This window comes from Trachymyrmex cornetzi, unplaced genomic scaffold (assembly GCF_001594075.2).
Source record: "Trachymyrmex cornetzi isolate Tcor2-1 unplaced genomic scaffold, Tcor1.1 scaffold302, whole genome shotgun sequence".
NCBI classification, from domain to species: Eukaryota; Metazoa; Arthropoda; class Insecta; order Hymenoptera; family Formicidae; genus Trachymyrmex; species Trachymyrmex cornetzi.
This window is the reverse complement of record NW_017297714.1, coordinates 356,391-368,228: the sequence shown is the minus strand read 5'-3', so window position 1 is coordinate 368,228 and position 11,838 is coordinate 356,391. Positions and strand designations below refer to the sequence as shown.

General features: G+C 31.7%; 2 protein-coding genes across 5 annotated transcripts in view; one reads left to right on the top strand and one right to left on the bottom strand.

Annotated features, from left to right (window-relative positions):
• LOC108762490 (short neuropeptide F) overlaps positions 1 to 7,083 on the top strand; it is a 33,838-nt gene extending 26,755 nt beyond the window's left edge. The window contains exon 4 of one of the 2 annotated variants that reach the window (XM_018509510.1): positions 6,362 to 7,083. In XM_018509510.1, coding sequence (XP_018365012.1) covers positions 6,362 to 6,424 — 63 coding nt within the window. In that variant the 3' untranslated portion in view covers positions 6,425 to 7,083. Of the gene's footprint in view, positions 1 to 346; positions 518 to 6,361 lie in introns of those variants that run through there. The other variant, XM_018509511.1, reaches the window with a different exon arrangement.
• A 1,286-nt stretch (positions 7,084 to 8,369) lies between these two features.
• The window catches only part of LOC108762500 (uncharacterized), a 10,238-nt gene continuing 6,769 nt past the window's right edge, over positions 8,370 to 11,838 (bottom strand). For 2 of the 3 annotated variants that reach the window (XM_018509528.1, XM_018509529.1), the window contains 5 exons: positions 10,711 to 10,809; positions 10,122 to 10,504; positions 9,201 to 9,315; positions 8,952 to 9,116; positions 8,370 to 8,567 (listed from right to left, as the gene is read on the bottom strand). In XM_018509528.1, coding sequence (XP_018365030.1) covers positions 8,370 to 8,567; positions 8,952 to 9,116; positions 9,201 to 9,315; positions 10,122 to 10,504; positions 10,711 to 10,809 — 960 coding nt within the window. Of the gene's footprint in view, positions 8,568 to 8,951; positions 9,117 to 9,200; positions 9,316 to 10,117; positions 10,505 to 10,710; positions 10,810 to 11,838 lie in introns of those variants that run through there. The other variant, XM_018509530.1, reaches the window with a different exon arrangement.

Here is an 11,838-nt window from a genome sequence, read left to right as displayed (position 1 = left end):
CAGCCACACTCTTGGTGGAATTTTTCGACTTAAACAATGAGCAAAATAATCGGGAATAGAGCAAAAAGTTAGCAAAAAAATAGCCCTTCAAGAATATGTACTTGATTTTTCATTTGCCGCTTTTTTTCTTAATGGCTGTGCTAACTTTGGTCTTAAGCTAGTACAGCCATGGGTTTTAGCGAATTGGCTGGAACAAAAAAATCGGGAATAGAGCAAAAAGTTAGCAAAAAAATAGCAAAAAAATGTGGTATAGGTCGCGTTTGATTGTGCTGAAGTGGCTGTGCCATCTTAATAGACGTCTCTGTTGTGCCTATTTCTTCTAAATTTCTTATTGTTTCCATTGCAGAAGAAACGCGCGGAAACTAACATCATAAAACAGCTTATTTAAAACAAAAAATTAACGATTGATCCGATTCGCCCTGTAATCCGATTCGCCCGATGGTCGTATCATGGAATTTTTTTCGAGGGAGGGAGGTTTTTATCAATCCAGAGATGTACCATGCGCCAACCGGAATGAGGACCAAAAAAAAGGAAGAATTTTGCTATTGTATTCAAAAGAACGTCACTGCACCAATTTTGTTTTGTTGTGACACATACAACAGTTTTTAACGTTAATAAATTTCATTCGAATATTTTTACAGCTTTTAATGTCTCCTCGTACCTCATTTTGAAAAAAAAAATTACGTTTCGTATATCATGTAACTTTTACTTATTTTTTTAAAGACATTCTTTTTAAAAAAGGACAATACAGTTATTATAAGTAAATTTTTTAATTCCTTAATATTGTTATTATATGCTCAAACTAACAGAAGTTAAAAATTACTTATTTGGTCAGAAGAAAAAAAAATCTTATGTAAAAGTAAAAAACTCACACAAAGTAAAAAATAAAGTGTATGTTTTTTACAATTAAAAATGAAAGAGACAAATTCGATAGAATACATCACTAATTGATCAATTCAAAACAAAATATTTTCATTAGTGAAATAGTGAAAAATTATTAGGTACTGACTGATGTGAATGGATGTGTGCTAACGGAACCATCTCAAATGAAATAATTAATAAAAAATTTCGGGTGAAAGAGTTGAACTCCCTAAAACCTCCCCCTGGATAAGCCCATGGATTCGCCTCTACCCTAAATATTTTTGCATTAATCATATTATATATTGATTTCATTTCAAGATCGTGTACTTCAAAATGTCGTATTTTTTCAAAAGCATATGCAAAAAAGTTCACTTTAAATAGTAAGTATCAGAATATAATCCTATTTATAATATTTTGCCCATTATAATACGTGCCCCATAATATAAAAAAATATTTAAAGAATGAAAAATACATTAAAGTATATAACTAAAATACATAGGTACATATATCAAAACAGTATGTGAAATTATAAAATTATATAATAATTACCCTGGTAATAAGTTGACGTTAAAATGACATCTTTTGACGTCAAAATTACATAGCTTGCTACCAGGGTATACGCTTCATAAGTTTCATATAAATGGAATTCTATTTTCACTGTGGATGAGAATTTACAAATTGTTTGTAATAGGCTTATAAGACATTATTAAAACTGCAGACATTATTTACAGAAAAGTAATTCTGATTATTCTTTTTCTATGTTTAATAGGCATCTTGTTTACACATGTATATATGGTAAAAAAGTACGTGTTTTATATTATGTAGAACGCAAGAAAATATCTATGCCACATTTAGATCTTAACTCTAAAGTAGCTAAGTAACTCTAATAATATATCTTATAAAACTCTTCTTTTCTGCTCTTATTTATCGTTAAACGTCCGCGGAAATTTATATAAATGTCGAATATAATAGTCAATATTTATTTGTAGGTCATTTGTACTTTAACGATTTATTTGAGTTGATTAATTAATGAGCTAATGAATTCACGCAATTTATTATGACATTCAAATAATCTCTAACATTAAACTGATTAAAATAAATAAATTATATTACATTCTTTGCCTTACATTCACTAATTTTAACATTTGATATATTACGTACGTTTTAAAATTATAACTCACGCAGCCACTTATTAGATAAAGACAATTTGATATAAAATGTGATACAATTAATTATATAAAAAAAGATATGCTAAGATAAAGAGATGAAAGGACTTTGATAATTAATGCGTACTTAGTACATTTCCGTGTTATCGGAAATTCTCTTCGAAATGGATATTCTTGTTTCGCATAAATTACTTCTGTTTCTGGAATGCGCGCAGTTTAATTCATAATGCTTTTCGAGTCCCCTTTGCATTCTATTCTTAATGTGCCGTGAGTATTCCCTGGGAAATTAATTTTCTCGTAATTAGTGAGAGTGACGCAGCTTTTGCACTGAAGTGTGGTCGCGACGTGCATGCTGGTTGTCTCGTAGGACAATAGCGATAGGGATTATATTTAACATGGTATTAATTAGAAAAATGTCCATCTAACGAATATTTGGAGTATTAAAACATTAACGAAGAATTGAATTACAGAATCTAATTTCTGTAGGTAGAATATCAATTAATATCAATTAATAAATAAGTGACATTAGCCATAAATAACAATGGCTTCATATGCATCACATGAAAGTTACATTGAAACTTAAAAATACATGTAATATGTGTTGCAGATTTACACTCTTCTTTCAACCGTCTTTCTTCTATCTTTCTTCTATCTTGCATTTTGGAGGATAAATTTAAGATATGTTATCTATAATAAAGATTTAATTCAACATCGCATATTTTCTTCATCACATTATTTTTATGTACATACATTATTTTTCTCATTTATCCATCTTACGGTATTTTAAGAGGTCAATTTGTAGTTCCCACTTTTCCATAATAAATTTACAAGGTTCTTGGTTTTTAACTTCCCTTGGAGAACTAAAGCGTATCTCAATTTGCATAAATTTCACTTCTCAGCATTTATATATATTTTATAACATTCGTAACATTAATTGTCTAGATATTAACGTGTATGTATTAAAATATGTCAGACCTACTGAACTCGTTCAAAGAGAACTGTTACATAAGAATTACGAGAAACGCCGGCCATGTTCTGCGACTTCACATGCAAACTAATTCATACATTTATTATCTTTCTTTTTAATGAAAATGCCAAGGCAAATATTCAACGAAATAAATTCATTTCGACTTAGTACATGTACTTTAATGTAGGAAATGAGCAAACTACATTTTGAAGTTACACGATGTCTACATACGGGCGTACCTATATGTTTGCCGAAAGTAGGTATGCTTGGCTTGCTTTTATCACATACATAAGTATTTGAGTAGAGGAATGTAATTTTACTTCATAAAGATCTATGAAAGAACGCGTGTTTTAATAAATCAATTTTATTCCTTCTTTCATTTTGATTTCAATTTTTATTATGTTATATTCAGAAATTATACAAAAGACGCGTGCAACGCGAACAATACATGAAATATTACGAAGGTATGTGCTCCCGTTTATAACTTGCAATATAACTCGCCCGTGATATATCGAGGAGAGAGCAGATACAAAATTTTCATCTTCAAAAGCTCGGCAGAACAACATTATGACACCTCGTGCGCTCGACGAAGCATAGGACTTTTTTAACAGCAATATATTGTCACATCAAGGAACGTTATTCTGCAACTATCGATACATCCAAAAAAACAACACCATGTTTGGAACGCGTTGCGCTGCGGGAAAGTCGCGAACAGTCAATATTTATCTTCTCTTGAGCGAAAGAAATTAATATCGATCTGATGTTTAATGATATTGTGATAGAGGAACGAATTTATATCTTGTAAATATTTATTTCGTATATATAGATATATTCACTCACTAATATAGATATGTTAAAAGAAAATGGGCCAGTATAACGTTACAATAATCTATTTTTTTGCCAGTAAGTATATTTATTTGTCATACTTGGGATAACTGCGGCTCTCAATTAGTTTCAAGATAAAACTTATCAAAATCTTTTTTTTATAAATAAGACTTTCGGTTATCTGTTCTATATACTTAATAGGACATTTCGTCCCCGTCTTACATAACTCGGTTAAAAATGATGGTCGTTATAGATGAAGAGGACTGCAGGCAAGTCGATATTTTGGCAAATTACAAACGACTGTAATAATACGATAAAACTAACTTATCCCTCGACACGAAGAAACGAGCGGCTAGACTTCCCGACGGAGTTGAAGAGTTTGGATGGATCACGAGGGGAAAACTTCTCGTTCTACCGCATCTAACAATTATCTCCCTCCTCCCCTTCTATAAAAAGTTCCCTGCCATATCGCAAATTTGTAACGTGCTTTTGCAATCGTGACAGCGGATGTGCGACGAATACAAATTTCCGAGGGTGACGTGACGCATTACTGAAATTCTTATCTATATTAGCGAAACCGCGTTGACGACGGTGATATCGATCTTTCAGCGATTCAACACACGTGGATGTAATTCATGAAAGGGACCACTTCTCTTTATTGGGCACACTTACGTGTTACGTACAAAGCGACGTGATTAATAATAATGTTTTATAACGTACGACGCGGAGTATCCAAATCAAATAGCGCATTTATATTAATGATGTAATTTATGTATATTTATGTAAATTATGATGACGAAAGATATTTTCCCTAACGAGAGTTGGACTATATTTCCTTATTCAATCACGCCGCGCAATTTCTTTCCTGATAAGATCGTATTAAGTATTATTTATATTAAGGAGCTCTTCTTCGTTTTAAGAATAAGCTTTCCCAAATTATATTTGATTATCTTGATCTATCCCTAATTCAGCACTTGTGTACACGGAAAGAACAGTTTTGAAGTAAAAATTTAGCTAAATATAGATTTGAAAATAATTTTGTTGTACTCCAAAATAATTATATAAGACAATCAAATTAATTACTTGAAGGTCAAAATTTATTGCAGCATTGCTCATCGTGCTTAAGTTTTTACATATTTTGAAGACCCAAAACTATTTTCGAATTTGTATCTATCTAAATTTTTAAATATTTTAACAAAATCGTTTTTTTCACATAGATATACATTTGATCAATGTAATATAATATAGCTCCTTTATTTTATATTAAATTAACGCATATTATGCGATCATATTTTTATAATAGTACAGAGTTGTGTGCGTTACCTCGAAAAAGTAACGCGTTACCTTTACTGTTACTTTTTAAAAAATGTAGCTCGTTACCATTACTCGTTACCAATTTTAAAAAGTAACTCGTTACCGTTATCGTTACTTCAAAAGTAACGATTCGTTATTTTTTAATTACTTTTTTTATAATTCTAAAGTAAGTTATGAGATTTTAAAATTATATTAGTTAATAATTAATTTAATACTAAATGTGAAATAAATATTCAAACTTGAAATTCTCAACTAACTAGTTTGTATGTAGAACAAGCTTTTCTCTATATTAAAGTTATCTACAGTTTTACTAATTCTTTATTTTACTTAGATAATATCGTTATTTTAATGTACTCATTTTTATAAGAATTTAGATTAAACAGATAATAGATTAAACATTGTTTTTAAACGTTAATATTCCCTGGAAATAAATCGACGAAATCTTTATCAATAGATCTCAGCATAATTCATAATGAAATGAGTCAATTGATAGAAATTTCAGCGATTTCAACGATTTATTTCCATCAGGGTTACTCTATTATGTGTATTTCAATATTTATTATCCGTACCAAAAATTTACAGTATATATATGTAATGTGAATTATATATTTTCAACATTGGCAGTGCCTATTAGAACACAGTATAAGATACTAAGTACAAAATACTTTTTAAGAAATTAAAAATAAATTATATAAAAAAAGAAAATAATAGGGAATATGAAGTTACGGTAAACGTAACGGCTAAATTCGTTACCGTTACTATAAAAATGTAACGACGTTATCGTTACCGTTACAGACAGAAAAAAGTAACAATCGTTATTGAAAAAAGTAACGAAAACGGTAACGGCGTTACAAGTAACGCGTTACTTCCCAACCCTGTAATATTATGTATCGACAATTATACTTTCGATTCAGTATATTCTTTGCACTTTATCTTTATGTACAGAAAAAACGATTTTTGCGGAAATATTTCAAAATTTAACTAAATACCACACAAATTTGAAAATAATTTTATTAAATTATTAAAATCATTTATACAAATTAAATCATTCTTTTCATGAGTTTTTATATTTTATGATAGTTCGCACATCGCTGCTCAAAGACATTCACCATGCAGTTTGAATATTCTCTTTGGCTTTAATTTACGCGACATCGGCGAATGATATGCGCAATTAACTGGATTTTCACAAGCAATTAATTAATTAGCGTCCTTTCGCGGTGTGTTACAGGCAGGAGCTCTGCCGAGACCCCTAGGCGCGGCGGCTGCGGCGGGATACGACGACAACAATTAATCGGCGAAGCTGATCCAGGGGCATCTTTCCGATTTGTTTCTTGATGAAAACGCGCGACCACCCTCTCTTGTACAATATAAATTATGTATAATTCATCATCATTGCGTCTTGATCTGCGCGCGCGCTTCCCAGACTGGCGGTAACATCCCTAAAATTCCCGTGTCTCTTACTCTCTCTAAAAAGAAAAGCGAAGCTTTTTTGGTGAAAACAATTCGTGTTATCGGGCGAATGACTGATTGGCGTGAAGAGAACTTCATCATTGTTTGCACGCTTGATTTGCGCGCGCGTTAATCTGAAGCGACGCGTTCCTAGAACGACATTTTTACGGTAATCGATTCTTTCGCTGTGTATAAGATTTTGCGAGATTCATGACACTGTTCAACTTAAGAGAAACACGTTCTATAAGATCTTTCTTGTACAATTGCACTCGCCATTCTACCTCGTCGTCATTTCCATTAATTAGTGACAGCGCTATAAAAGGACACTTGGCCTAAGTCCTTCATTCGTGGGATAACAATCTAACAATCTAAACGTTTCGATCGTTACAATTTTCTCTTCGCAATTGTCCCTTCGTTTAATTACACGTATCGGCACAGAAATATAGAAATTACTTTATGCCCCATGCCCTAATGTTATACAGCAGAGCATCCCAGACTTTCCGGGTGATTTATTAATAAATCGAAAAGTAATTTTATTTTCTTTGGAAAAAATTAAAATATTACTTGTCTTAATTGTCGATTTAATATATTTGGCTAGTAATTTATTTTTATTAATATAATTAAACTGATTAATTAAATAAAGTATAGGTTCTATTGTTCATTTACGCTTCAACTTATTAGAGCTTTTTCTCAGTTTTCTTAAATTATTATTAAATAAATTGATTTTATAATTAGATCTTCCACTGAATATTTCTTTGAAAAGACAAAGAGAAAGTAGTAAATCTGACCTGAAAGATTGTTTTATAATTCTGGGACATTGTATAATTTTCAACAGCTGGCCTGTTGGTCCATCGATCGATTAATAGGCGTAGTCTCATAATAAATGTGCCAAATAATATGATCGTTGTATTATAAAAGAAAAAAAGATCTGCATTATCTATGACGTATATATAGAAGAGGCTGTAACAATTTAACAATTTCATGCGTAATGGAGATCGATTGTAAAACTTTGATGCAAAATGCAAACTATATTATCCAATATTAATTATATTCGCCACAGAAAGAGGGTCGCGTCTCACAAATATGTCGATATGTCAATTTACAAAATTAAAAATAAATTATTATGTAACACTGTGTCACATTTATTCCTCTAAAGCAAATGTGTTCTACAAAATTCTTGATTTCCCATGTAAGTCCCGTGGCAGAATGTTTTCCGCGGATATTACTCCGTGAATGCATCATCTATGAATGGAATTACTGGCAACACATAACTACGTTAGTTATATTAATAAAATAATAGAAGTTAGACTCTTCGACGTAGTAAAGTTTTGATGTTCGTGGTGGCAGCTAATCTAAATAAAGGGGAAAGAATTAGGAAAGAACGGGGAAACGCTTAATTCATGTTGCTAAAAGGATTTTCTCATTTTCCAGGCAGATTAAAAGTCCGTTAAAACTTTCAAAAAATAGACCTTAATAAAATTGGAATAGAAAACTTTCGGTACTAAAGAAGTAATTCGCACGAACTTTTTCACGAGAAGAAATTGACGACTATTTACTTTGAGATGCATTATATAAAATGCAAAAAATGCAACCTACATTTTACTGCAAAATATCTTATCAAAAGTTATAAACTTGAAAAAGTATCATAGGAAAAAGTATCTTTCTGTGTATGATTTCGAAAATCCGTTTTATTGAGTAAACATATCTACATGTTAATTACCGAGTTAAAATTCAAGCATATTGAATAAATTACGAGAGAGATATTATTCGCTACGTGTGCAAATGACTTATTTAAAACGTGCTGACCTGACGAATGAACAAATCATTTTGATAGATTGCGCCACTTCTTTATCTTCATGGCTCAGATCTCCAATGTTCTTGAATTCCGATCTTAGGAGAACTTGACTTCGTACACGCTCCAAAGTAATCGATAGAGGCATTGTTAATATCCTTGACCAATTTGTTGCCTCGTAATTAGTCATAAACTGAAATATACACGATTTATTTGCAATGCGTGTGCTAATTATAAGCACAGTTGAATTCGTATTGAAGATCCATACACAGAGAGAAAGATTTTGCTGAAGTAAAAATAAAAAAATGTTTAATTTAACTAAATATAAATCTGAAAATAATTTTATTTGGATTATCAAAATAATTATATAAGATGCTTAAACTAAATGTTAAAATGTTAAAACTTTTTATAGCATTGTCATCAACATTGAAACATTCTACATAATTATTTTGATGATTTAATAAAATAATTATTTTCAAATCTGTCAGATTTGCTAGTTAAACTTTTAGATGCTCTTCAGTAAAACCATTCTTTCCATGTAGCTATCACTGAGGGGCGTGTAACTCTAATCACTAACTTGATCAAAGCATGTGTCCTCAATATGAAACATTATATGTGTGAGAGGTTTCACGATGGGCGAGACTTCAGGTAGATTAATCAAATCTACCTGCCTACTCTCCTCACCGCGACGTAAATTACTTAATACCCAGTCGGACGCTCGAACTAGATATTCGTATGCAATCTGCGTACACAAACATCATTCATAAACATTATGCATCCGTTTCTCATGCGGCAAATGTACGAACATTTCTAATTCTTTACTCACTTTTAAAGAACGTCGTCCGATATTCGTGAATAACAATTCATCCGTGTAAGTCTCAATGACGCAAGCCATGTTTTGTAATTTACCATTTCTCGGATTTTGATGTTCTCTTCTAAGGCTGTAATAAATTTCCTTTTTCTTTTTTCCACTTAGATAAAATAAAATTTTTTTTAATATATAAGATTATTATAATCGACATTAAATTAGATTAAATATAATCAAGTTATTGAAATAATTACGCTAGTTTCAATTGTATCTTGCATTAATAAATTTCGTTTTATAGAAATTTTATTAAATGATAAGTTTAAGAAAACTAAAGTTTCATATAGTATAATGCACAATTTATATTCCTTGCAAACATAAGCTCGTAACGACATTATGAAATTATATGTGACATAATATAGTTTTTATCTCATATTTAATCCAAAGGCGAGTTATATTTATGTATAAATAAATAAATCAGGAATAATCCAACGCAGTGCTGTAATACAATTCAAAATTCAAGCTGTAAATATAATTCATAATAATGTGTATTATTATGCATTTATTTGAATATAAAACATGACACATAACAATAACATACAACAAATGTTAATCCCAAATCCATCTTTTAACATTTTATAACATCTTTTAAATTAAAAACGCATAATACTCCGAATTCAATACCACATTCTTAATTCTGGTACAGACAAATCTAGCACTTTGAGCAATAAACTTTTTCTAAGAAGTTATAATTTATACTTCTTTTATATCTCCAGTAGTTAATTATTGTGGAGAATTATATTATAAAGAATTATTATGGAAAGAATTATAAATGCAATTTATAACATCACACGGTAGAAAATTGTTAGTTTATAAAAATCATATCAGTATTACTGTTATTCTACAATTAAGGATAATATAATTACGAAGTAACTCACCTACCTATCTTTTACAAGAAGTAGAAAGGAGTCTATCTGCGATGTATGTTTATTGTCCTCGTCGATGCTGCAAATTGCTTCAGCAAGTGCCGTTGCGGCGGTAGATCTATCGTATGGATTGAAGGGGCTCAGCTCGCAACACGTGTCCCCGGAACTCGGTGTATCATGGGGCTCGTTCTTGCCCTTCGCAGACACATCCAGCAGAGTGGAATACAGAGCGGCGCATAATACCTGGAGCAACACATTGCCACCGATCGGCCGACAGTGCGCTGGGATGTTGTCGTTTAACGCGAACGCGGTGCGTAAAACCGGAGTCGAGGCGGTCACATACAACTCGGCGAAACAGCCGATCGCAAGGGACATGGCTTGATATATACTGGCACCTGTCTAAAAATAATTTTTTTTAATTTATTCTAACGCTGTAATTCTCATAGCAATATTAAATTTTATAATTTATTTTGCATCTCTTATGATACCGTAGTGAAGTCTTGATATTATTTGGAATTTTAACAAATGATTAAAAAAAATTAAACATTTGTTATAAAAAACAACAAATATCACACGTCGCGTAAACATTATTGTATGGTAATTACTTTCGCGGCTTCTAAAAGAGCTTCAGTTACAGGCTGCATCATGATCTTCAACGGCTTTATCAGCGCATTAAGCCAAGGTGGCCGCGATTGATTCCAGACCTTTAAAACAATAAATAAATTACAATTTTACATTCACATTGATGTGAGTGTAAAATTAATGTGAGCGTAATATTCAACGCTTTTATAAATTAAAGTAAAACAGAATATTCAAAAGTTTGATAAAGAGAACACACAGACTGTAGATTAACATTATTTTCATGTCAAAAAAATGTCTGTCTCATATAAAGATTAATAATATTTTAAAAAATTGTAGATATCTTTTTAATATTATTTATGTAATATATATAAGGAATTTAAGACAGATATTTTTCTCTTTTTCTATATAAATAAATCATTTAGGAATGTTAAATGTCACTTTTAAAATGTCTCGGTTTTATATTATTTTCTATATATTAGGTGTTAAACTTAATTCCTGCCGCTCACTACTAGAGGGTGCTGGCTCCAACGCTGGCGAGTTTCGACAATGAAGTCACATGTCTTTTGTAGTTTAGACATCGCTGAAAGTGATTCAATCCTCACAGGTTAGATTTCTCGACGCCAAAAAGATTTTCCAATCGATTAAAAATGAATCGCGATAAGCTGTTTTTCCGACATGTGATTCTTCATTACTTCGACCTCAAGAAAACCGCAGCTGAAGAGCATCGCTTATTATCCGAAGTGTTTGACTGGCGATGAAAAATAGATTTATTTTGATAATTCCAAGCGGAAAAAATCATGGGTGGACCCCGGTCAACCATCCGCTTCAACGCCGAAGAGGAATATTCACGGGCATAAGACCTTGCTGTGCGTTTGGTGGGATCAGGAAGGTGTGCTGTATTACGAACTCTTGGGTCCAAATGAAACCGTTACAGGTGATCGCTACAAACAGCAATTATACCGATTGAGTAATGAATTGATGCAAAAAAGATCATCCGTAGCCAACATTTATTGCATGATAACACTCGACCGCATGTCGCGAAAAGAGTGAAGCAGGCACTTCTAGAGCTTGAATGGGAAGTTCTCCCTCATCCAGCGTACTCTCCAGACTTGGCACCGTCGGATTACTATCTCTTCCGATCGATGCAACAC